The sequence below is a fragment of the Watersipora subatra genome, chromosome 2 (assembly GCF_963576615.1).
Source record: "Watersipora subatra chromosome 2, tzWatSuba1.1, whole genome shotgun sequence".
In the NCBI taxonomy this organism is placed as follows: Eukaryota; Metazoa; Bryozoa; class Gymnolaemata; order Cheilostomatida; family Watersiporidae; genus Watersipora; species Watersipora subatra.
Window position 1 is genome coordinate 7,364,015 of NC_088709.1, and position 27,635 is coordinate 7,391,649.

Below are 27,635 nucleotides of genomic sequence, written 5' to 3' on the forward strand. Positions count from 1 at the left end.
ATCCAACTTTTCATGAGAATAGAGCTTGATCTGCTGCTTTGCAGAATGCTCCTGCTTACGAGCAAAGACTATAGGAAAAAACCCTAAACAAACACAAAGGGTCTGTGAGCACCCAACTGGAAGGGCCAAAGAGCCATCATCAACGGTCAGCGGCCAGCTTGCTGCAGGAAGGTGTTTCTTCAATCGTCTAAGTTATCTTGCCATTGGGTACAGGGACACTTGGTCAGGTAATAAAGGCTTTACTCTGCAATGGGTATCTCAACACGCACAGCTTCTGCTTGCAATTGGTCAACAAGGTTCTGCGGCAATTTGGGAGGGATGGAAGAGGCAGAAAAGGGATACCTAGAAGCCTCTTATTACAAACTAGCACGTAAGCAATAGAGGTTTAATAATTGCTCAGCTTAGGTTCGGAGACAATAAAGCTGTTTGATAGTGATCTTTATGACTGAGCAGCCCTATCTAGGATCTACTCTGCTCACCTCAATCAGAGGAAGGAGCTAGAAAAGGCACCCTAAACATAGCCTGTCTTCTCATACTCCTGGCTAAAAGACCGCATCCAGCGGAATCACCTATCTGCGGTTAGAAAACACTGATGAGATCAATGGCATGATGCTATTTGAAGAGAACAAACAAGCTAAAAGAGAGCTGAAGAGGGCTGCTTATAAAATTGGTCAAAGCTCTCCCTTTATAACTGAAGCCGGTCCTCCCTGCCCTCTATGTGACAAAGTTTGCTGATCTCAGATTGGACTCACTAGCCACTTAAGTGGACACTAGCTCGCAAGCAGACATCATACTTGTTAAACACGGGACAACAATGACAGACATCACAAGATAGCCTTGGCTGGACCCAGGTCTACACGCTCAGCTACCACCTTGAAAGCAGCGGATTGACTCAAACGACTGTCCATTTCTTGTGCGGTCCTGGCAACCTTTGATATTGCTGTTGGGCTTCCTTTTGGTCTGCATGACAAGGGCTGATCTTTCATGGTAAGGTTCACAGAAGAGTGGGCTTGGGTGAATTTTAGTGAGTCCATCATCTCTTAGCTTGATGAGCTCACAATGCCGACAGTCTTCAAAAGTCTGCCAGTTCAGCCCATCAAAGTTTCTATGGCGTAACCCGGCTCGGTGTTCCAGCATATACATGTAGTAGAACTCCTCCAAGATCTTCAAATACCTTTGCATTTAATTGGACGAGTCGTTCCCTTTTGCAGCCAACAGAGTGAAGCATAGTTAGTTCAGAGTAAGAACTGCTGGCCATATAGATAGTCAGAAATGTTTTACGGCCTTTACTATGAGAAGCAGCTCCTGCCGAGTAATGTAGTAGTTTCTCTCAGCAGGTCCCAGGGGCCTTCTAAGGTAGGCAATCACTCTTTCTGCTTTGTTTCAAACTTGGGACAGTACCGCTCCTACTCCGCATCCGCTCGCATCTATACGTAATATATACTGCTGACCCGAATTGGGGTATCCTAAGACGGGTGCAGAAGAGAATAATTCTTTCAAAGCCTCAAAGGCAGCTTGCTCCTCTTACAATTTTGACTTCTCTCCTTTTTCTGTCAACCTGTGCAAGGGCTGTGTCACAGAAGCAAAGCTTGAAGTGCACTGATGGTAGTATTCTACTGTGCTCAAGAAGCTCTACAGCACTCGGAGCTCTCTGGAAAGTTGACTATTTTTTTTGTCGGTCTTCTCAGGGCCAGTAGCCATTCCTTTTTTACTTACCACAAGACCTAGGTAATGCATTTATGACTGGAAAGTTTGTACTTGGATGGTATGAAGCCAGCTCTCTTTAGCTGTGAAAACATTGTTTTTAACTGATGAAGGTAGGTGTCTAAATCTAGCACAATGACTAAAATGTCTAGGTAGACTAATAGCCTTTGCCAATGAAGGCCGTGCAACACTCACTTCATCAGGTTCTAAAGAGCGAATGCCACAAACGTGAGTCTAAATGACAGGACCTTTCACTTTCATAAACTAGGGCGAGTTGCAAACACTGGATTCTCCTTGGCATAGGCATCAAAGGGCATTTCCCAATAGCCACTGGCCAGATTCAGTGTACTAAAGAACGTGCTGTCGCAGACCGCATTGAAAGTATCATCAATTTGAGATAAGGGGTCTGCATTCTGCTCTATGACTGTGTTCAGCTTGTGGTAGTCAATACAAAATTGCCGCTTTTTATCCTTTTTTTAGCAACACCACTGGATAACTCCAGGCGCTTCTAGCATGCTCAATGAGTTGTTTGCTGAAAAGCTCTTCTAGCTGATGTGCTGCCTCAGCCTCCTTCTATGAATCAACTGAGCCAGTAAGGAGAGCGACATGTAGGCTGGGTAAAATTGTGGCTTTTCAGTGAAATGGAGTGCCGCACCTCAGAGGTCCAGCCGACACCTTCCTATCTTTCTGTACTAACCAGGGCTTGGTATCATATTAGCATCCTTGCTAACCATTCAGTTTGTCCTGGTTCTGTGCAGTTCTTTTTTGCTGCTTGCAACAGGTCCCTTAAATGAGTAAGCCCCCTTAACTCTTGTACTTTTGCACCTCAGGCCATAAAAGCCCGAGCTGAAGAGGGGCAATTTCTCATTCATCTAATGGTCATCTAATTCTGGCTATATGCAAATCGTGGTGCCGACTTAGAGAAGTTGGTCTTTGACATTCAGGCATTGCATGACTACTCTTCTCTTTGGCACATTTCGGTTCAAATTTTTAGCCAATGGAGGATCCCCTGAGCCAAACTCTATTAGGCCCAATAGGCAGTAGTTCAAGGTGGTGACTCAACATAGGCCTACAACTGCCTAACAAAATCTATGCAGATCAACAGTCACTCACCGACGAAAACCATGGATTGCTTAAACTCCATAGCTGGTAAGCTACCAAAAATGGCATTTTTACTGATTAGGCTCGCGATAAAAATCTCTTTAGTCTTTACCTTTGAAGATGTATTGGCAATCGTATGACTCCATAGAAAGGCAGCCGATTCCCATCGGCTATGTGACCTTGGTTGTCACCCTCCTTAAGCAGTTTTCTTGTGCCCTGAGGAAGCCTGTCAAAGTCAGTAGGCCATTCGGAGTCAATTAAAAACTTAATGAACTGCTCCTCTTGCTTTTCTGGGAAGAAGTAACATGGGGAATGGAGCCAGGCTAGAGCTTGTGCTCTGATCAGCTCAGCACTACCCTGGTCTGAAGAAGCAAGATTATTAGCACCCGATACACCAGAGTCTAAGGAAAACCCCAGCTATATTGGTTTGGCCTAAATTTGGGATGCAGTATGAGCCGCTCCTGCCATTTGGGAGACAGGCTTCTCATCAGTCATAGGCCCAGTCTCTATACTGGTGTGTCTGAGCGCACTTCTTGCAACCCAACCTGGTGTGGCTCGTTTAGGCTTCGGCTGTGCTTCTTCAACTAGGCCATGGTCCAGACTTCAGCTTTTTCAAGTAGTTTTGATAGTAATTCCATTTGACTGACAAAAGATCTCCAAGTCACCTCCTCACTGCGAGTGGCTATGTCAGGAGATTACTAAATTTTTTATGATCGTCAGATGAATTAGTTGATTAATATGTTAATCTTACTCTGTGACAAAACATATTGTACTTCCATTGGGAAGAATTGTGTGAGCTAAAAAGAAGGTTCTGCTTGCGCAGTCTACTGTCATTGATGAACTCTATATTTGCAGGAGCGGCAGGAGTGAAACTGTATGAAAAAGCAGTAAGTGACTTGAAGGAAAAAGAACCCAAAGAACCGCGAGAACCAAGTAGGTTTAAATATAGAATTTTAGGTTATTGCTATGCCGAATTTGTGCAATAACCATACCAGTAGTCAAATCCTAGGGCACCCTTTGCTTCGTGACCTATGAAGTCAAAAGTTATTTCAATTTTTTTATCCTTCAAATTTAATGAGTCATATTTGGATTGCAGAAATTTGAAAGGAAACCAGTGTTGAGGCAGTGTTTTTACTAAATTTAACTATAATTTATCTAATAATTCAACTACTGCTTTGCTAGACTAACACATTAACTCAAAATCAGTACAAAAATATTAGGGATATTCTACTGACTTTTATTTGCCTTGCTGAACCACTGTTACTCTATAGAGTCAGCTCAAACATCAACAAAAATCTAACTCAAGAAAGTGAACAAAGATCAGCTGTACTTATTACAGCTTTCAAGCAAATGACAACTCAATTCAAAAGACTAACATTAGGGTTCGTTCAAGTCTAACTAATGATATTATAAGATCAACTTAAGTGAACAAGTACATGTAGTTAAAAAAAATTAACTTGTCCAAAGTACTAAAACAGGTTTTTCATAATTTCTATCAGATTCTGAGTTGTTCTATGATTTAATTCAGTCATTTTCAAAGTGCAGCATCAGTTGAGTGCTTGCCTTTTTGCAATCATTGTAATTAAGTTATATATTTCCTGGTTATATCAACTTTTCTACTTACTGATGCATGATTCCTAAACTTAAAAAACTGAACTGAAAATATCATCCAAAAGCAAGAGGTTCACAAAGTGCAATAAGAATTGTTCCTAGCATTAAGAAATGGATATTCAACAGACAAGTTCACCTGATGACACAAACTGTGATAGTCTTCATGGTTGATGTCTGGAAGCTTAAGCATACACTTTCCTATTTCTTTCTTGTATACAGAGATACCTGTAGAGCGAGTCTCCTCACTTAAAAACCAACTTGAAATTGTCACCAGGGATTTTGAGTTTTGCCAGGCAAAGGCTAAACTAGCTACTATTGAGATTGAGCAGCTAAAGAGCTCATTGGTCAAGCAAGAAGGCGGCGTAGATGGCCTTTACCGGTATATGAATGAGGGATTCATAGACTACGCGCCTAAAATGAGTGCACCGGTTTGTAACAAAGTTATTATTTCTTAATGTTTGAGAAGAGCTCAAGTGGTTTGCATATAGCTAGCCACCAAAACTTGGTATTGAATAATGCTTGTCAAGAGAGGTTTCCATTAGCTATAAAGCCTTTTACAGTTTTACCTCTTTAGTAAGCAAAGTAGTGTCATATTTGTCTAGTAAACTGTTTTGTTACTTTAGCCGTGATATCTGTCACACGTATTTAATGATTTCCTGAGTGTTTTCTTTATGGGCCTTATGTCTTAAAGTTTTGTTGAGTCATCATATTATTTGTCAGCATTGATATGTCATAGCCATGTGTTCAGCTCACCAGCTATGCTCGCAGCAGATGCCATGTTTAAACGTCAGATGGGAGTTGATTATGGGTGATTATCAGACCACTCGCGCTACTATGATTCAAAACTACAGAGCTGTACATAACCTTTCGGGCGATGCTCTTTATAAGGCCCAGTCTTTTTAAGAATCTTTCAGTGGTTTCATGACTGACAAGCAACTGTTTATTACAACTTACAGGTTACAGTTATAAATACAACTAAATAGTTAGTTAATAGCTAGTTTCTTAGTCATCTGTTAGTTAGTCAGTCATTAGTCAATCTCAATAGTAGTCAGTAGTTAGGTAATCAGTTAGTTTCTTAATCAAAATTTAATTTTGTACTTTGATCTTGTACCTAAATCGATAAAGTGAATGTTTATAATCATAAGCTAGCAGCTAATTTCTGACTTAAAGAAGGTTTTTGAGCTCACCTCTAACTAAACATGCATGTTAAACTGATACACATTTATGACAACTTTGAACTCATCAAGATGGTTGACCAATGCATCGACAGAGGAAATGTTGATGCACAGTCTAATTGGTTAGATTATGCTAGCCATTGATTGAACAGGTAACAGTCAAATAAGTTGGTAGTAATGCAAGTTAACTGTAGTCAACTGGAATGTTTCGTTTCTAAGAATAGCTGTATTAAAATGTTTTGTTGAATCTATGCTTCATTCTCTCCAAGCTGTTAATACATTGTAATTCTAAATCAATAAGTCTATTTCCCTTCATAAGCATGTTTAAAGAAGCATATTCTAGCCACGACATGCAGTCTTTAGTTAATAGTTTTGGATTAATGTCAGTTACTTTATTACTTTTTCATCAGAAAATTAAACAATAAGGTCCAATGATACTGTCAACATTAAGGTCAATTCAATACAAGGTCAAACCTAAAACTTTTTCAATGTCTTACATACACATTAACTCTTTCAAAAAACTTACAAATAATAATATAATATTTTAGTAATAATTTTAGTAACAATTTAATAAATGATAATATAATATATTTACCGCAGCTAAAATATATTGCTCGTGCTGCCGGCTAAATAATAAATCTAATTATATTTAATTTATTTTGCTAGAATTGTTTTTTCTAAGAATTTTGCAGACAAATCCAAAGTAGCTGAGTGCCAGGTGTGAAAGTTCAAACCTGTATTTGAATGAGAAACTAAAATAGTAAGGAGACAACTCTTCATCTTTATCAATTATCTTAGTACTGTTTCTTAACTGAAACCACTAAAATAAAAATATAAACTTCATTGTAAATATATAATAATAACACGAACTCGATCAGACACAATAGGCAGAAGTGAGTGTGTCAGCGTGTGGCACAATAGTTGAAAGTTTGAGCTCATCAAAAAAAACTAATTTTTTCTTTTAACATTTTAGTTTGCAAATGAATAAATTGAATCAAATTTTTATGGCTGCTTTGTTTTGATTATGGTAAAACTGCTCATGCCTTATAAAATATTTATTAAAAAAAATTTTTTTGTAACACTTGAGATACAAAACCAACATTTCAAAAGGTGAGTGCAAGCTACAGCACAAAAATTAAAACACACTCATGCTAGTTCAAAGTCTAATGCATTCATAACCGTTGACACTGTTGCCATTTCTTCTCAAAGTTTAATGGGGGTTTAGCTGAAGGCAAGAGCACGACCCATTAATGCTAAAAAAACAGTATGACTCACCAAAGCTGCAACTGCAAACTTAGCTGCAAACTTCAGGGTATAAAGCTAATAAAAATGAGGTACAAACACAAAATTAGCAAATGTTACAAATCCTCACGATACATAAGTAAAAGAATAAAAACGATCTAAAACTATTAGATTTGCATATTTTGTAACAGTATCTATAGACCAAAATACAATTTTAGACAAACTATGATGAAAAACTAAAAAACATGTACCGGATATTGAGAACTCTGGAAAAGGCTTTACATGATACAAGAAAACTGCCATCTACTGTTGCTCAACAACCAAGTTCATACAGCGTAGCTCCAGATGAAAACTTAGAGAGTGAGTGCATTGATACATATAAGTGTAACTGTAGTAAATATAAGTATTGCATATAAATATACTGATTTGTTTTTATCAAACTCACTGATGACATTCACACATGTGCTAAATTTCTAAAAAAAATCGGAAAACGCTGAAAATCTGCAAAAACCTAGGCAGCATACATATGTGCCGAAATCTTGAACTACCACTGTAACTGTTTTCTATTTATATTATACACATTTAGTATAATCTAGCTCCAAAATATGTTGCAAAATTATTTGTTTCAAATAGAAAAAAGAGCATTTTAACTAATTAAAAGTTTACATTATATTTCAGCATATTTTATTCCAATGAATGATCTTTACAATATTTGCATTTTCTTACTTTACAAGCTAAATGTTTATTTTACATCAATTAAAGGTTTCAAAAACTTTGATGATTTGTGCCCTCATTTTTACAAGGCAGTTGCAGGTTTTTAACCTGTTTCAACTAGATATAAACGAGTTGCATACAACATCTAGCAATTGCTTTAAAAAATATCATTGTCAGCCGCTTTAACACTCTTCTAACTACTATCCATTCTTATAGCAGATAATGGTATTTTTAAACACTAGTTGTAAAACCCTTTTTTTAGGTTAAATTTTGTTTTTTTTTGTATTTCTTGTTTTATTAGGGTTATACTGCATAGTTTAAAAAAACATTTCTGTTTTAAATGAACTCATTGCCAATAAAGTGATAAATATGTAATTGCAACTATCTTTACTAGACTTTCACATATTTATGGTTTTTTGGGAAACCGCAACTAAGCAGGAAAATATAGTGACAGTATTTATGCTAATATTTATGCTAATAGTGGAACTAGTAATGCTAACTTGTATATTTTTACTACTATCACAGAATCTAAAAGTATGAAAGTCTCAAAGCAGACCATTTTAAGTAGTGAAGCCGAAGATCAGTCAGAGTTAAATATGAAACCACTGTCCGAGAAAAGTTCAACTCGCATAAAACAGAGCAAAGCTCAGCCACTTCTACAAAAGTCCAGCATAGTAAGTGATTGATACTTCAAGCGGCGTTCAGCCTTCTAGTCTCTTGAACTGAAGCTCAATATGTGAGATAACATTTCTAGTTAGCAGCTGGTTGGACTCTGGAACAGCTAATGCTCAGATTTGTTAAGAAGGATAAGAATGATTTTTTTACACCATCCTAAACTAGTTTCCTTAATACTACCTTGTAAAAAGAATGCTTGCCATCACTGTGCAAATGTTAAATTAAATGTGGTAATACATGATTTTTTAAAGTTAAATAAAATTGCTGTTTATTACGGTTATTGAATTACATACAGTTTGCCTTTTCATCCCTTCTGAATTTACAAAAAGTTTGTGATGGGAACTCTGTCTCTGTTTAGTTTTGTTTCAGCAGTAATATGGTTGACAGTTCTTTAATGTGACTGCTCTCTGTGTAGCTTTCTAATGCTGACTTGCAAAGTTCGATGTTTATAATTTTGATTGTAGCCGCTTATTCGATCAATGAGTGAGACTAAAGTAGACTCAAAACAGCACTTAACTCCAACAGCAAAACGCGGTAGATCAAAGAGGAATGTGACTAGTCGCGGGAAAACATCTTCTTTAGCGGAGCAATCACAATCAAGATTGGCTATAGCCTCTGCAGATTCTGAGCATACTTCAGAAAATTTTGATGTTTTTTCTCCAACTATTCCGGGAGGTTTCATATCTGACCTCAACGAGAAGCGATTGCTGGATAATAAAGGATCTGTAGGAAATTTTGCTGCAACACCTAGTGAAGATCGCTTCAATTCTCTTCTTGCTCCTTCTAGTAACTCTGCTTCTACTAGACCATCTTTTGCTAAGTACAATCTCTCATCTGTTAGTAAACAAAACTCTTTTCTACCGATTCCGTCAAGTGATGTGTTCTTTTCTAAACCATCTGAAACAAATGTGTCTCCAGCATCAGTTAAAGATACTTACGCATCTTTACCTGTGCCTTCTAGCAGTCGAGGACTTTCTAGAACATCTCAAGACTTGCTTAATTTAGCTTCTTCATCAAATCTGAAGCTTGGCCAAGAGAGTCAGAGACCTTCCCTGAGGTACCCTTACGACAAACAACCAACTACTCTAGAAGCAGCCATTGCTGAATGGTCAGAGGCAAGTATGGAAAAAGAAAAGAAAGGCTCAACTAACACACACTTACCATTGTTATCCTCACCAGCAGCTGTAGCATTGGATTTTATTCATGAGCCAGAGACCACAGTGAGATCTGTTGAAATTAGTTCAAGTAACCTAAACTTACCATCGCTATCGTTGCCAATAGCTGTAGCATCGGATGTCACTCGAGATAAAATTTCAACAGATGAGCCTGAAAATGTTTTGAATTTAGGACCAAAAGGAACAATCAAAAAGGTTGCAGCTAAAAAATCTCCAATAGGTACTAGCAGTCAACTTAAACCAGAAAGCAGCACATTAAAACTCAAAAAAAGAAAACTTAATGTAGAAGGCAAATCTGAAACCACAACTAAAATTCAACCTCCAGGAAGCTCAAAATCAATTGCGCAAAATGTGAAATCTAGCACTAGAAAAAGTAAAATGCAGGCATCGTCTGAAGATAGTGCTTTAGATCTATTAGGTACTGCAAGATTCGTTCATTCTAATCACGAGCTAGAAAATGGAAGTTCGAAACATCCATATGAACTCAGACAATCTGATGCATTTCCAAATATAACTGGGTCTATTGACTCTCTTTCTGAACAAGTAAGGATCAACAGCTCAACCTTTGCTCCGAAGCATCAATCAACTGAGAATATAGAGACGTTTGCCAAAATGCCTCCTGACATAAAAGCCCGCAGTCAATTTCCTTCAGTTAAATATCGCAAGATATTTAGAACACCACGAGTAGATTCTGCCAATGTTTTACCAACAAAGGGCATAGATCTTGGGTCACAAGTGCTGTTAGGAGCTCATCAAGTAGATTCTAAAGATCCTGTTTTAGTTGATAAACCTACTCGCCGAGTTCCCTCACAGACATCATCAAGACAAATGCAGAATAGACCTTCAAAAGTTATAGACAAAAGTAAACCATCAAAGCTAAAGGTCAGAGGCTCAGGTTCTAGTACTACTGGCCATACAACCTTAAGTTATCTAGCTCCAAAGAAACTGGGCAGTTCTGTTGAAAATCATACGGTGCAACGGCAAAGATCACTCGATGTTATACGCAGCAGCTCTGATGTAGACATAAGCCATTATTTGGTAAAAGTCAACGAATCAAAATCAGACACTGATATGAAGAATTATTCTGAGCAAATTGAGCTTGAAACAGATATTGGCAAAATTGGAATTGTTCAACCAATACGCATGAATGAAAGATCTAGTCACCAATCAAAGCCAACCTTGAGTTCGCAGCTCGCTGAGAAGAGACGATTTCAGAATAAGACCTCACCATCAGGTGTTATGCAAGTAATCACTGAAGTATCTCAAATTACACTTGATGGATCTGAGATTTATGAGCCTACTATAGCACAAGAGGAACCAAACATTGAAAATGTGTCATTAGTTGCGGAAGCTAAAGGGTCAATGGCTGACACCAACATTACTTCGCAAGAGGGCAAGAAAAAAGGCATTGACGCTTCTCTTGGTGTAGATTTTGTGGCCAATATTGAAAAACTAGACATTTCAACCTCAACTACTTCTATAGCTCAAGAAGTAGCAAATGCTACAAATCTAGAAACTTTTGTAACCGAACTTGAGCCTGCTAAAGAAGAAAAAGGCGTAATTAATGCAACTGTTTTACCAATTCTGGCAAGAGAGAATGAAGACATTGTAAAACTTGAAAAAAACTATGCCAACCTTCAGAGGTCACAGACAAGGAGGTCTATGGCAACGCACACAACTGATATTCATGTAGCCACAACACAGACAAGAGACATCTCAGCTTGTAAGTGACATGCTAGTCCTAACTGGTGTAGAAACAGAGATGGTGATCAGTAAATCGCTTTGTTTTTTTTCTGAAGCCTGATAAATTTTTGCAATGCATGACAACGTCCTAAACAGCAATGCTTAAGAAAGTCACAGCCTGTCTCTAAGTTTTTGTTGCTCTGCATACACATATTACAGTTTAAAACTTGGTAGTTTTTGTTCAATCAGTGGAGAGGAACTCTAACCCTCTGTTGCTACACTGACATTTATAAACTTGATAGCTATTACCGATAGAGGTTAATATAATTTGTCAGTGTCATGATCTTTCAAAAGCAAATGCATATAATTTTAAGTTTGTAATTTCATAGCGTGTTTCCATCCTTAAGGAATTTTGTTTAATTTATTCTCTTCTCCATTGTCAGTCAACATTCATTGATATTTGTTTCAGCAACTGATGAAGTTATAGAAACATCAAACTCGGATACTGCTTCAGATTATATGGTAAGTTTTGTGTTACAACGTGATTTTGAAATATTGGTTTATTCCAATTTTTCATTGTAACAATCTGTAAGCGGGTGTAACAACTACAAATGCAAACTAACTAATGAAAATAAAACTCTACTTTAGTTTTTATTTGTACACCTATTGTACAATTGTTAATATTTTATAGTTGAACATGTTTACAAACAGTCAGAAAGTTGCTCAGTAGAATATTTGTTGTTTTTATTGAACTTCAGTTATGGTTGATACAGTGTTAATCGTAATTATGAGGCCCTTTGAAATAAACCTGTTGTCGGTTAATAATTCATAGTTAAAGTATTTAGTACATGAATTATAAATTTGGCAAAAACTTTGTTAAAATTTGACTAAGCATAAAAATTACTAAAAGTTGCCTATTACAATCATCAGATTAAACTCTGTCTGTCACCAAAGGTATTTAAAAAAGTATAATTTGTGTACTGGGCACTCATTTTATTTTATCTTTCAATTGACAATAAGAGATTCCCAATTGTATATTAAGACGTTGCTAACACTTCAAAGACCATCGATTTATTTTGATAAAACACTCAACAGATGATATGCTAAGACTAAGCGTTTTATCCGATGAGTATTGCACACCTTTTGTGTAATATGAAACTTTTAGTAATTTTTATGCTTAGTCAAATTTTAATAAATGTCTTACCAAATTTATAGTAAGCTCTACTTTAATATTGAGCACTTTGTGCTGACTTTTAGCCTATACTGTATAGTACATGAATTATAACAATATGGACTTGAATAGAAAGCTAGGAATGCTCTACACATACGTATATATTATAAACTAATAGTACTCTGGTAGTCCCGTACACCATGAGAGATCGTCATGTGTAATAAGTAGGTGCACAGTTATTCTACAAAGCAGCTCTTTGGTCAAGTGCTGAGGTTGGTAGTAGTGAGCCTGGCTGTTAATATCGAATCCATTATGTATGTGGTATGCTAATATCACACAGGAATTGAATACAAGGGCTCAATTTCAATGTGATGCTCTTTTTACCATCGTTCAAGTGTGGCTTTGGCCAGACATATGGACAAACATGGCTATTTTATAGTGAAGATTAAGTGATGGTGACCTATTAGCTTGGTTTTACCATAGAATAATGGTATCTGCAAGTTACAACAAAGAATTAACAAAAACTATGTATGTATGTGTTGACAACATTAGTTTAATTCAGCATGGTCTTGGAACATATTTGTACATGTAGGCCTAACTATATAACAATAAATCGATGGTCTTTGAAGTGTTAGGAATGTCTTAATATATAATTGGCAATCTCTTATTGTCAATTACAGGATAAGATAAAATGGGTGCCCAGTACATAGATTATATTTTTTTAAATACTTTTGGTGACAGACTCTTGGTGGTCTACAAAACTTTCTTCCCAAATATGTATAGTACTTACGGTCTGAGATGATAAAGAGAGTGAGTTTATGTCATAAATGACAAAGGATACTAAATTACTAGGGGGTCCAATAATTACAGTCACCATTGTTAGTATGTACTATGAAGAACTACTGAGGTTGTAAAAATGGGAACACCCTTTATTAAGTATTGCAAACAACTTGTGTCTGCAGTGTTCTGTTACAGTAGATTGCACTCTTAAGTTAAATGAAAGGGAGTAAATATATACAGTATTTACTGCTCAAAGTAGGAGCATTGTGGTCAGAAGCTCACACGAGCAAAGTTAGCTATTCTGCAATCAAAAATTGAGTGTTTAAAGAGACTGCACTCTAGAGAATGTTTTGCTAACTGCATGTATTTCCCTTTTACAGGCCGCTGAACTTGAGCAGTATGACTACCTACAGGACAAGTTTGAATTTCTCAAAGAGTCAGTAAACAAGACAAAGGGTGAAGTGCACACAATGTGAGTTAAAAGCATTCATCATCTCATGTCTAATTATAGTGTTCCAAAACTTGAGTTTTTGCACCTACCGCAATAACTTGATGATGCAATTTCAACAATTGTTTTGACTAGTTGTATTCTTAACGCTCTTTGTTTGTGTTATACTCTGCCGAGCTATTTTTATCAATAAAATAACTTTTACGCATATAAATTGTCATTACAAACTAAATGCCTAGCTTTAGTTTTTTACACTTCACTCAGCGGTACGAGGCCTAATTTTATCATTTCCTAAAAATTTTTAGAAGCTGACAGTAAATGCAGTTCTACCTTTCAATTTCAACTGCTAAAAAAATGAAACCTTGGCTACAACAATATTTTCTCATTAATAGCCTAGTTTCTCCAGAGCTGTGTGGTGCAGTGATCTTATTCATTGTAAAGAAGACTGCTTAGCTATTTTTAGGCTATTAGCTCATTTCACATTCTGATATGGTTTTCTTCTCAGAATCGCTGCACTATCTCTTCCAACAAGCTCTACCACAGAAGACTTGAATGACACTGTAAAGCAACAGAATAAGCACCAAAACAACATTCTTATACCCACGGTCAGTGCTGTTAGTTTTTATCAACCTAAATCATTTTTACTTTAGTCCAAATTGTTATTCAGTTGCAGCAGTTTACATGTATGTGTGCGAATAGTATTGACAGTTGTCGTTGTGAATGCTAATTAATTAGTAAAATATGTTTAAGAGAACGCACACTAACTCTGAAACAAAGTAATTAAAAACAACCTGAAACTGTGTAGGTTTAAGGACAACCTTAAACCATGTAGGTTTAAGGACAACCTGAAACTGTGTAGGTTTAAGGAAAACCTGGAACTGTGTAGGTTTAAGGACATCATGGAACTGTGTAGGTTTGGGAACAACCTTGAAACCTGTAGGCTTGGGCAAAAAATCAGCTGTCAATACAGTTCTTTAGTTTCCAGGATAAATGTAAAATTTCAATAGTTTGGTTAGAAAAACTGCATATAACTCAATGTTAACTGTACATAATGCAATGTTAGCTGTAAATAACTCAATGTTACCTGTACATAACTCAATGTTAGCCCAACTGTTGTAACTGCTTGGAACTTGCCTTCAGCTCACCTTGTATGTTAAGAACAAAATTCGAATGATGGGTTTGACTCTCAAAGAGTTTATTCAACTTGCTGGTGTTACTCAAATGAGCTGTTTTTGCCTGCATTCTCATCTTTTTTGTCTCAACATTGTAAGCTTATCTTTTGTAAAATAAAATATAAATCTTTATTTTTATGGTTGATGCCGGTGTTAATTTGCAATAACACAAAAAAGTGTATTTTATCTGAAATTTTATGACATATATTCAAAGACTAGACAAATTAACATCAACTATTACTATATGCTTCAGATATAAAGATTTCCACACCTTTTGTAACAAACATATGTTCATCTTAAAGCTTTTCCTAACTGAGCAACCATTTTTAGACTTTTGATTGGTGCTGATAAACATGCCACTTTTGAATCTTATGCAGTGAATATTATATAAACTATGTTACTTTCTCTGCTTTATAATCTTGCACAAAACTTGTAGTTTGTTTCTGCAGCAAGTAGCAGATGTCTTCAGTTTTTAATTTAAATCCTTATCTCTATCTTTAGTACACATTTGTGTTTTTTTATGCTTTTAAAAGTGACAGGTTAAACTTCTGAAAGATCCTAGATGAAAAATTATGTTAGAACTTTTGAAACATGCAGACATATCGTTTCTACTAACATTCAATACAAAATTTAATATTTAAATCTGACTGTTGTAACTGCCTGGAACTTGCTTTCAGCTCACCTTGTATGTTAAGAACAAAACTTGAATGATTGGTTTGACTCTCCAAGAGTTTATTCAACTTGCTGTTGTTACTCAGATGAGCTGTTTTTGTCTGGAACTTTCATTTTTTCTGTCTCAACATTGTGAGCTTATCTTTTTAGATAATGTTTATCCTTATTTTTACGGTTGATGTCAGTTTTACTTTGCAAAAGCACAAAAGAAAAGTTTTTATTAATTTAAATTTCATGACAAATATTAAAAAAACTAAACATGTTAACATCAACTACTTCCGTAAGACAGAAAGCAACAAATGCCTCAAATATAAAGAGTTCCACCCTTTTTGTAACAGCATACGTTTATCTTATAATCTTTTCTTTATGTGAGCAACCATGTTTAAACTTTTGATTGGTGCTGATAAATATGCTACTACTGAACCTTATGCAATTAATATTATATAGACTATGTTACTTTCTCTGTTTTATATTCTTGCACAGAACTTGTAGTTTGTTTCTGCAGCAAGTAGCAGATGTCTTCAGTTTTTAATTTAAATCCCTATCTCTATCTTTAGTACACGTTTGTGTTTTTTTATGCTTTTAAAAGTTACAGGTTAAACTTCTGAAAGATGTTTGATGAAAAATCTTGTTAGAACCTTTGTAATGTCCTGGCATATTGTTTCTAGTACCATTTAATAAAAAATTTAATTAGTTCGCTAGTAGACAGTTCTGACAAAGTTACTACTAAGCTTTTTATTCATCCCAAATACAGCAGAAACAGTTTCCATAAAAATGCAATATGACAAACTAGTAGAAATGGATTAATATTCTTTATACATTTAAAGAGTATTTGGTTCAACTTTCTCAGGCTGTAGATGGTATAGAGGTAAACATGACTAATACAGAACAACATAACATAACCAAGTCAAAGAGCCCTCAGGCAAGCACATCCTCATGTAAGTTTATCTAATGTAATATAGTTTATTCAGCTACTTCATGTTATTTACAGAATTTCTCTCATAGTCATCTTAGTTATTTTTTATCATGGTAAGTGTGTGACTACTAGAGATCAGGATTAGTCACTCTTGCAATATTACTATGACATGCTGCCCACTTAATCCTATTGGCCAATTTTTCCATGGTCTATATTATATTGTGAACAAATACCATGTTAATTTTTTAAACACCTAATTATAAAAATTTCAATCTTAATAGAACTAATTTCAAAAATAACAGATTGGAAAATTTTTTTGTTCACATAGAATCATTATGCTTCAGAAGTTTCTTTAGAAAATGTTTTAAGATATCTGTTGGTTCCCTCTGTACCAAATTTGTTTTTTATATTTAAAGTCTCAACAGTTTATGTAATAATTGTGAAACAAATGAATAACTCAGAATACTGTCAAAGAATCTATAAATTTATCTTGAATGCTTTTCATTTATATAAAAAAATGCATTGGATATTAGATCAATTTAAGAGTCTACCACTAGAAGTAAATTAATAATAATAGTCATCAGGGTTCTTAATATTTATTCTTTTGATGTTTTTTCTTGAATATATCTCCTTACTAAAGGTTTTTAAGTCTGTGAAAATAAAAAAGATTGCCTCACTGTGCCGACTGATAATAAGTGAATGGCCATCTCTGAAATCTTTTTAAATCATACCAAAGCTAGTATCCTCAAAACTCTATCAAATTTGACTAAACAATAAAATTTATTTCATTTGCTTTGAGCAGATTTCATCTTTATACTATCAATAAAAAGCAGCTCTGCGTCAAAAGATATCTTTAAAATACAATAAGTAAAACAATTGCCACTAAATTAAAAACTGTCTCTATGTTTTTCATTTACTCCCATTATGACACCAAATTTATTGTATTTTAAAGAACATGATGATATCGGTAGATAAGCAAGAAAACATACTTCACAATATTTCTCAGTGTTTAGAAGAGTAATTTTTATTGAGAAAATTCCTTTTAATAGTTTTTTATTTATTTATTTAGTATTGTATTTTTATTTTTATTGATTTTTTATTTAAATTTTAAGAGTAGCGCTGTACACCTATCATGCATGCTATGATTGTTTGTCTCTCCTCACACTACAGTTTTTATCTAGTGCAATTGTTTCAGTCAATGCGAATAAGCATGGAACAGTGGAAAAGAAGAAGCAAGATCTCGGAAAGATAGCGGGAAATCTTACCATGTTTGAGGCAGAACTTGGGAAGGTAATATTAAGCTCTATCACAGCCAAGATCTGGCAATGCAAACTCAAAATCTTGTCATTCAGCATGTTGGTATCAGATTAAAAGGAGAATCTCTCTGAAGGGCTTATCTGTACTGAGCAGTAGTGTCTACATACAAGCTTACTAGCTTCCTGACTTTATTCTTTCGACATGATAACCTACAGTACTAGTTGAATAAGTCTATAGCCTCTATACGGAAGCTTACTAGTTGAATAACTCTATAGCCTCTATACGGAAGCTTACTAGTTGAATAACTCTATAGCCTCTATACGGAAGCTTACTAGTTGAATAACTCTATAGCATCTATAATAATAGAAGCTTACTAGTTGAATAACTCTATAGCATCTATATAGCAGTTTATTAGCTGCGCTATCTCTACTAAAAAGCTATGTCACAGGAAATTGAAATGACACCATTAAGCAACATATATCTATCTGCTGTGAGTGTTTTTAGTTTGCACCAACCTAAATCATTTTTACTTCAGTCCAAATTGTTATTCATCATTCCAGCAGACAATGTGTGCAGATAGTATTGACAGTTGTCTTTGTGAATGCTAATTAATTAGTAAGATATGTTCAAGAAAACATACACTTATTCTGAAACAAAGTGGTTTAAGAACAGCCTTGAACTGTGTAGGTGTAGGTAAAAAATCAGCTGTCAATAGGGTTCTTTAGCTTCCAAGATAAATATATGTATTTTAATAGTTTTGTTAGAAAAAACTGCATATAACTCAGTGTTAACTGTACATAACTCAATGTCAGCTGTACATAACTCAATGTTAGCAGTGTATACCTCAGTATTAGCTGTACATAATTCAATGTTAGCTGTATATACCTCAATTATAGCTGTACATAATTCAATGTTAGCTGTTCATAACTCCATATAAGCTGTACATAACTCATTGTTATCTGTACTAACCTAATGCTAACTGTACATAACTCAATTTTAGTTGCACACAACTCATTGTTAACTGTACATAACTCAATGATAATTGTACATAGCTCAATGCTAGCTGTACATAACTCCAAGTTAGCTGTATATAACTCCATATTAGCTGTATATAACTCACTGTTAACTGTGCAAACTCAATGCTGACTGTACATAACTCAATTTTTGCTGTACATAGCTCAATGATAGCTGTACATAACTCAATGTTAACTGTACATAATGCAATGTTAGCTGTACATACCTCAATTTTAACTGTACATAAGGCAATGTTAATCTGACTGGTGTAACTGCTTGGAACTTGCTTTCAGCTCACCTTGTATGTTAAGAACAAAACTTGAATGATTGGTTTGACTCTCCAAGAGTTTATTCAACTTGCTGTTGTTACTCAGATGAGCTGTTTTTGTCTGGAACTTTCATTTTTTCTGTCTCAACATTGTGAGCTTATCTTTTTAGATAATGTTTATCCTTATTTTTACGGTTGATGTCAGTTTTACTTTGCAAAAGCACAAAAGAAAAGTTTTTATTAATTTAAATTTCATGACAAATATTAAAAAAACTAAACATGTTAACATCAACTACTTCCGTAGGACAGAAAGCAACAAATGCCTCAAATATAAAGACTTCCACCCTTTTTGTAACAGCATACGTTTATCTTATAATCTTTTCTTTGTGTGAGCAACCATGTTTAAACTTTTGATTGGTGCTGATAAATATGCTACTACTGAACCTTATGCAATTAATATTATATAGACTATGTTACTTTCTCTGTTTTATATTCTTGCACAGAACTTGTAGTTTTTTCCTGCAGCAAGTAGCAGATGTCTTCAGTTTTTAATTTAAATCCCTATCTCTATCTTTAGTACACGTTTGTGTTTTTTTATGCTTTTAAAAGTGACAGGTTAAACTTCTGAAAGATCTTTGATGAAAAATTATGTTAGAACTTTTGAAACATGCAGACATATCGTTTCTACTAACATTCAATACAAAATTTAATTAGTTTGCTAGTAGAGAATTTTTACAATGATACTACTAAACTTTTTATTAGTTAAAAACACCACAGCAGCAGAAACAATTTCTGTAAAAATACAATGGTAACAAACTAATACAAAAAATAGATTACTACTTCATATAAATTCAAAGAGTATTTAATCTAACTTTCTCAGATTGTGGATGGTACGGATGTAAACATGACTAATACAGAACGATATAACATAACCAAGTCAATGAGCCCTCAAGCAAGCACATCTTCATGTAAGTTTTTTTAATGTGATACCTTACTTTCTACTTTCTACTTTACCCAGCTGCTTTATGTTATTTACAGATTCTGTCATAGTCATCATAGTTAGTTTTATCAGGGTAAGTGTGTGACTATTAGAGATCAGGATTAGTCACTCTTGCAATATTACTATGATGTGCTGCCCACTTAATCCTATTGGCTGATTCTCTCATGGTCTATAGGCCTACTGATTTTTAAAAGTCACTAAATTACAAAAACTTCTAATTCATGAAAACTAAATTTAAATATAACAGTTTAGCAAGTCTATTGTTTACATAAAATCCTTATGTTCGGGAAGTTTTTTTAAAAAAAGGTTTCAAGATAATTTTTGCTATCCTCCGCGCCAAATTTGTTTTAAATTATTTTCTCATGAAAAATTTCAACGTTAAGGTAATAATTGGGAAACAAATGAAAATGAATAACTCAGAATATTGTGAACTAATCCATAAATATATTTGTACTGCAATTTATTTATCTAGAAAAATGCAGTAAACATTAAATAAATTTAAGATTTTACAGATAGAAGTGAATTGATGATGTTAATGACATTGGCCTTAATATTTATTTACTTCATATTATTATTAGAATATATTTTTTGGCTAAAACTTTTTAGTTGATAAAAATAAAAAAGACTGCGTTGCTACGTTGACTGATAATGAATGAATGGTCATCTTTGAAATCTTTCTAAACTATGTCAAAGCTAGTCTCTTCAAGACTCCAGCAAACTCAGCTGAACCAATAGAATTTATTTAACTTTGCTTTGAGCTGATGCCATCCCTATCCTATCTCTATCAAACAGCTTTGTGTCAAAAGATCTTTTTTGAATACTGGAAATTAAACAATTGCAACTAAATTTAAAACTTTGTCTATCTTTTTCATTAATTTCCATTATAACACTAAATTTATTGTGTTTTAAGCAACATGATTATATTGGTAGACAATCAGAAAGAAATTCTTGACAGTTTTCAAAAATGTGTTTAGATTAGAATAGCGCAGTATGCTTATACTGCTTAGTGATATACTTATACTGTATAGTGATATACTTATACTGTTTAGTAATATACTTATACTGTTTAGTGATGTACTTATACTGTTTAGTGATATACTTATACTGTATAGTGATATACTTATACTGTTTAGTGATATACTTATACTGTTTAGTGATATACTTATACTGTTTAGTGATATACTTATACTGTATAATTGTTTGTCTGTCCTCACACTACAGTTTTTATCCAGTGCAATTGTTTTAGTTAACCCAAACAAGCATGGAACACTAGAAAAGAAGAAGCGTGTCCTCCAAAAGATAGAGGGAGATCTTACCATGTATGAGGCAGAAATTGGAGAGGTAACATTAAACTCTATCATTGCCAAGATCTGGCAAAGCAAACCCTAAACTTGTTTATTCAACATGTTGGTATCAGATTGCAAGTAGAAGCACTCTGAGGGGCTCATCTATACTGAGCAGTAGTGTCTACATACAAGCTTACTAGCTTCCTGACTATATTCTTTAGACATGACAACTTACTAGTTGAGTAACTCTAGCATCTATACAATAGTTTACTAGTTGATTAACTCTATAGTATCTATATAGCAGTCTACTAGCTGAATAATTCTATAGTGTCTACATAGTAACTTACTAGTGGAATAGCTCTATAGTATCTAAATGACAGATTACTAGCTAAATAACTCTATATTGTCTATATAGTAGCTTACTAAATATTCAACTCCGTAGTACATGTATCTACGTGTATAGAGTAGCTTACTAGCTAGAGAACTCTATTGTATCTATATAATAATGTAGCTTATTAGCTGAATAACTCCATAGTATCTATACTGTAGATTAATAGGTGAATATTTCTACAGTATCTATCTAGCAGTTTACTAGCTGAGTAACACTATGTAATCTATAATGCTCATTTTAGGTACTCTATAGCTACAGTATAAATGTAATCTAATCAGCTATATATACGTAGTTATATAGTATCTTTTCGCTGTATGACTCTGTTACTCTATACTATCATCAAACATTTCACCCTGTGTTCTTATACATGTACATGATTTTGTTAGCTGACAAGCTGTTGTTCAAAAAGGCATCCTTTACATGAATTTCTTCATATTCTACATTATAAACACATATTCTACATCATAAACACATATTCTACATCATAAACACATATTCTACATCATAAACACATATTCTACATCATAAACACATATTCTACATCATAAACACATATTCTACATCATAAACATATATTCTACATCATAAACACATATTCTACATCATAAACACATATTCTACATCATAAACACATATTCTACATCGTAAACACATATTCTACATCATAAACACATATTCTACATCGTAAACACATATTCTACATTGTAAACACATATTCTACATCATAAACACATATTCTACATCATAAACACATATTATACATCATAAACATATATTTTACATCATAAACACATATTCTACATCATAAACACATATTCTACATCATAAACATATATTCTACATCATAAACACATATTCTACATCATAAACACATATTCTACATCGTAAACACATATTCTACATCGTAAACACATATTCTACACCGTAAACACATATTCTACATCATAAACACATATTCTACATCATAAACACATATTCTACATCATAAACACATATTCTACATCATAAACACATATTCTACATCATAAACACATATTCTACATCATAAACACATATTCTACATCATAAACATATATTCTACATCATAAACACATATTCTACATCATAAACACATATTCTACATCTTAAGCCTTAATTCATGTCTAGATGTTGTTTTCTAGCATCTGCTTCATATCGAGACCCGTATGAAGATTTTGGAACAACATCGGAGCAAGCATACAGGAGACAACTCCACTGTGAAAATTATTAGCTACAGGTCACCTGATACGTAAGCAATAAAAACTTTATTTTCATCCCGGGTGTTGTCTTTTATTCTGTGTTTGCAAAATACTATTAATATAATCAATACATGTTCCAGACAGTGGATAACACTACAACTGTTTCATAGTAGCATAAAAAACAATTGGTGTATCAATAGCTATTCATGCTGTAGTTTCTGTTGATAATTAGTTAATAAGGTAGTTCGATGTCTGATTTGCAATTCATCTAGCACTAGGAAAGTTATTACAATGAATAAAAATTCTGGCTGTACAGACTTCCATTAAAGAGCAAATGAAATGTAAGAACAGTTATATTACCAATGCACATAGCAAGTGACAGGTACATATATTACAAGCGCATATACTGCAATGACTTATATTGCAAGAGCATACATTACACACTCGTATATTACAAGACCATATATTACAAGCGCATATATTACAAGGCCATATATTACAAGCACATATATTACAAGCGCATATATTAAAAGTAAATGTAGTGCAAAGGTGTATATAGATTTGTATGTACTTTCAGATAGGCATTGTAAGTCTTACATTCCTACTTCACACAGTAGAAATTTTTTGGATGTGACATAATCACTGTACCTGTTGTTTTATGTTACTATATAAATTGAGCTACTGAAATATATACAGTATTGTGTATTTAATTGTAGTGGTTTGATCACTTATACTCCACAAGACAATCACTTCAGCTATTTAGTTTGCTGTATTCAGTATAAAAATATTTTAACTACATATATATGTTATTGACTAGTGAGCAGAGTGAAATACATGTAAGTCAATTGGATTTTCACTAGACTAGATACAACATTGCGGCTTAGGCAGTAGAGCTTAATTTGAATTCGTTTAATTAGTTACATTAAACACTATTAGACACTTTTAGATACTATTACGTACTATTAGATAGTATTAGATACTATTACATAGTATTAAACACTATTAGATGGTACTAGATACTATTAGTTGCTATTAGATACTATTAGACAATATTAGATACTATTAAATGCTATTAGATACTATTAGCTACTATTAGACACAATTAGATTCTATTAGATGCTACTAGATACTATTAGATGCTATTAGATACTATTAGATACTATTACATGCTATTAGATACTATTAAATATGAGTAGATACTATTAGATTCTATTAGATACAATTAGACACTATTAGATACTATTATACACTATTAGATACTATTAGATGCCATTAGATCAATCTAATAGTATCTAATAGTAGATAGTATTAGACGCTATTAGATACCATTAGATGCTATTAGATACTATTAGGCACTATTAAATACTATTAGACACTATTAGATACTATTAGATGCTATTAGATACTATTAGATACTATTAGATGCTACTAAATACTATTAGATACTATTAAATGCTTTTAGATACTATTACATACTATTAGATACTAGCAGATACTAGGAGATAGTATTAGATGCTATTAGATGCTATTAGATGCTATTAGATACTATAAGATGCTACTAGGTACTATTAGATACTATTAGATATTATTAGATACTATTAGATGTTATTAGATGCTACGAGGTACTATTAGATACTATTAGACACTATTAGATGCTATTAGATGCTACTAGATACTATTAGATACTATTAGACACTATTAGATACTATTAGATACTATTAGATGCTATTAAATACCAGTAGATGCAACTAGATATTATGATGCTTGACTTGATGAGTCGAACATACGTCCCAATTAGTTACCACTGAAAGTGGGGTGTGAAAAGTAGTCAAGAAAGAGTATCGATGTTCAGTTTTAATGCAGTAACTTAGTTTTTATGTTGTACTGCATATACCTTATAAAGTTGGGTACTTGTACATCGGAATTATTGCGTGTCATGTGAACTGAACAAAAATAATAACTTCAGTGCAGACATTTCCAGAATCAGATGATCTCAGCGTCTATAAAGCATGTTTATAGGCGCTGAGAGAAAGCAGAGGTTGAACACACAGTTATGGTGTCTCATTCACCTCTGTTGGAGTAAATACATAAGACATATTTAATTCTTTCGTCAGGGTTTATCACTTCTTCAAACACATACACAAAACTACAGGCTAAGTCAAATTCTTTTCCTTACCTAAGATTAGAGCTCAGTACCATCTATTTTCCAGTTGGATATATTAAAGTACAGGTATTATAAAAAAACATTTCGCTAGCTAGCAGAGACAGATTGCATGAGTATAGAGTACAAAAAATTATGTTGTATGTGCATATACTGCAAGAAAGCATTATAGACTAGTAGGAACAAAGGCTACTGTATTAAAGTCCAACGAATGAACATATTTTAGTTTTTAACATATAACATGTCCAATAAAAATGTTTTTATATCACTCACTCTGTAGACAGAGTTAAGTCAGCTAGACAGCCTAGTTCTGTTATAATGGCAAAGAGAAAAGTTCGAAGTCTGTATATTTGAAGTATCTCAATTGAGTTAGTTGTCTATTACAGCCTCCATTCACAGCAAAGCACAGGCCATTCAAGTACCTCTCCATCAATTAAATTTTATGCACCACCAGTCTCTCCCTCTCGCACTCCTCCACGTTCTCCAGATCTTCCTCCACTAGTTTACAAATATGCAGAAAGCAATATGTTCAGACAGACAGATGCCCCGCCAACGTTTAACGGCAATCGAGGTAAGGTTGGGGTAATTTAGAGTTTTCTATTTGCTCCCTCTACAGGTACGCATAAAAAAATATTAAGAAAATATCTAATGCTTGTTAATGATAAGATTTATATTTGTGAAGAAAGTTAGGTTAATTTAATAAACATCTTCATCATAAGCACTCTTGTTGACTGGGGGTAAGAATGTCTGAGTAAAACTGGTTTGAGTATTCTTTTTAGAGAGAGACAGCGGAGTGTCTGTGAATAGTCGTACATCATTGTACACAAGGTGGACACTAGCTACATCCTCCATTGTAAATATCTATCGTAGAATAGGGTACCCAACTAGGCCATGCGTATTCTTGAGCTTACAGTAATCCTTTTACAGATAGCATCACAGTGATTACACTGTCCGTGACCTTCAAATGAATGCAACAAAATATTTTAGCGTACAAAGGTGTTTGCTGTAATGCAAGAGTTCAGTTAAGGTAGCCTGAAAATATCAAAATATTTGTACAGATCTTAGGCTGAAATTTTAGGATGCATCGCCCTCAATATGCACTTCTACACTGTCAATGAACTGCAACTTTGTTTACCCTTATCAAGAATTGCAATTGGAATATGAATGCCTTATACTCATACGCTCTGTCATCTCCTTGGAGAAGGGTATTCAAAGGCACCCTGAATATACTTCTCACTGTAGATATGCTCTTTAGCATATCTACAGTGAGAAGATGATTTTACATCAAAAACTGTTTCCAAGTCTCCGCTATGTCTTGAATTGGTTCCAACATTCTGCTAGAACTCCCTTCTGACAGCTAATTAAAACTTGGTTTGTCAGCAGATTTAAACTCACTGCTGACAAACCAAAGAACATGATCATAAGAATTTTCTAGATATCTATAACTTTGAAGCGGTGTCATTCGTCCTGTATATAAATGTATAAAGGTTTCCTTAACATAATAAACAAGTATTTCCTAGTTACTTATGAATCAATTTGACTAGTGTTATGATAGATAGTTGCGTTAGACATCATGTTGTAACTAGTAAAAGCACGCTTATGTGCTAGAACTAGGGATCGTGTGAAGCTATAGCTTTATAATAAGTGTTGACTGTTAAAAACGATCAAACTGAGTGCTCCAATTCTAGTTCTAACAATAGTCAACTAAATGTTACTAACATAAATTAGTGATACAGGCTATATTTAGCAACACAATACATATATTCAGCACTTATATGGCTGAATGGCAGTAGCCCTGAGAGCACTAATTACACTAACACAAGTCAAATACTACATACATGTATGTCAAGGTGTATGTGCAAATTTGTTGCAATCTGTAAGAGTAAGAATTACCCATAATTTTTCGTTAAGCGTTTCTAGAATGAGTAGCTGAGCTGACCACTCAAGACCATCCTAGTAACTGCACAGTCTTGAGAAAAATCACCATATTTGTGGATGTCAGTTTAAGATTTTTCACACAGTGACCTGTAAACTATTTAAACAGTTTCATAGAGAAGCAATGTTAAGCGCCAGCTGACCATAATTAATGAGACATATAACTTATATCAAGCCTCTGTTTTACACTCACCACTCAGTTATGATTGGTTGAATGGAGTCACACTGCCTTATTTTTTGTTCATCTTAGATCAGCAAACAGTCTTTTTGTGTTTTGCTTAGTTTTTTTATAGAAGCTCTAATCGCTGCTCATATTTTATTCAATAAGCATACTTTCTATGGCAGCAGACATGCTGTTCATCGATATTTGGTCTCATCAAGCACTGTGGACACTTTAGCAATAAAATCGCAGGTAAATGACACCTGGTGTTGCCACATAGGGCATATACAGCTAAGATAAATGAGACTCAGCTTAACGAGATATAGTTTGATCAGCAGCCATACACATTTGGAAAAAAATATCAGAGTAATATTGGGGCCTTGTTACAAGCCTTTGATGGGTATAGCTCGCCTACTAAAGTAGGTTTTCACCAAATTCAACATTTTGTCAGCTGTGTTTTACACTTCTGGTTCCGTGAATATAAACTCTCAATAGTGACTTCATTAGCTGCAATTATACTTTTGTGGTTATTAGGTGTGGCTCAGCGGGCTCACTCCTCTACGTCTTACCAAACAAAACCAGCTGAATTCAGAGAAAGGAAAACTCAGTTACATCCTTTTCTGTCCCGTAAATCACCCAAAAGAAATAAGCATCCACATAAGCTGTCTTTACAGGTACTGGATATACTTACTGTTAAACAGATATGA

General features: G+C 34.2%; 1 protein-coding gene across 1 annotated transcript; it reads left to right on the top strand.

Moving 5' to 3' along the window:
- Positions 1–2,925: 2,925 nt before the first annotated feature.
- On the top strand, positions 2,926–27,635 carry LOC137387905 (uncharacterized). Its single transcript, XM_068074417.1, has 14 exons — positions 2,926–3,043; positions 3,661–3,738; positions 4,636–4,844; positions 8,687–11,120; positions 11,550–11,602; positions 13,412–13,503; positions 13,985–14,084; positions 16,174–16,261; positions 17,435–17,529; positions 19,659–19,746; positions 21,025–21,119; positions 22,616–22,722; positions 25,220–25,404; positions 27,463–27,635. The coding sequence occupies exons 1-14, from the start codon at positions 2,926–2,928 to the stop codon at positions 27,633–27,635; spliced, it is 3,915 nt and encodes a 1,304-aa protein (XP_067930518.1).

Bases quoted from the DNA above. Each gene is read 5' to 3' on its own strand.
- LOC137387905 (XM_068074417.1), top strand. From the start codon at position 2,926: ATGTATTGGCAATCGTATGACTCCATAGAAAGGCAGCCGATTCCCATC. The intron at 13,504-13,984 runs GTGAGTTAAAAG...TTTTCTTCTCAG, and splicing joins AAGGGTGAAGTGCACACAAT to AATCGCTGCACTATCTCTTC. The intron at 25,405-27,462 runs GTAAGGTTGGGG...TGTGGTTATTAG, and splicing joins AACGTTTAACGGCAATCGAG to GTGTGGCTCAGCGGGCTCAC.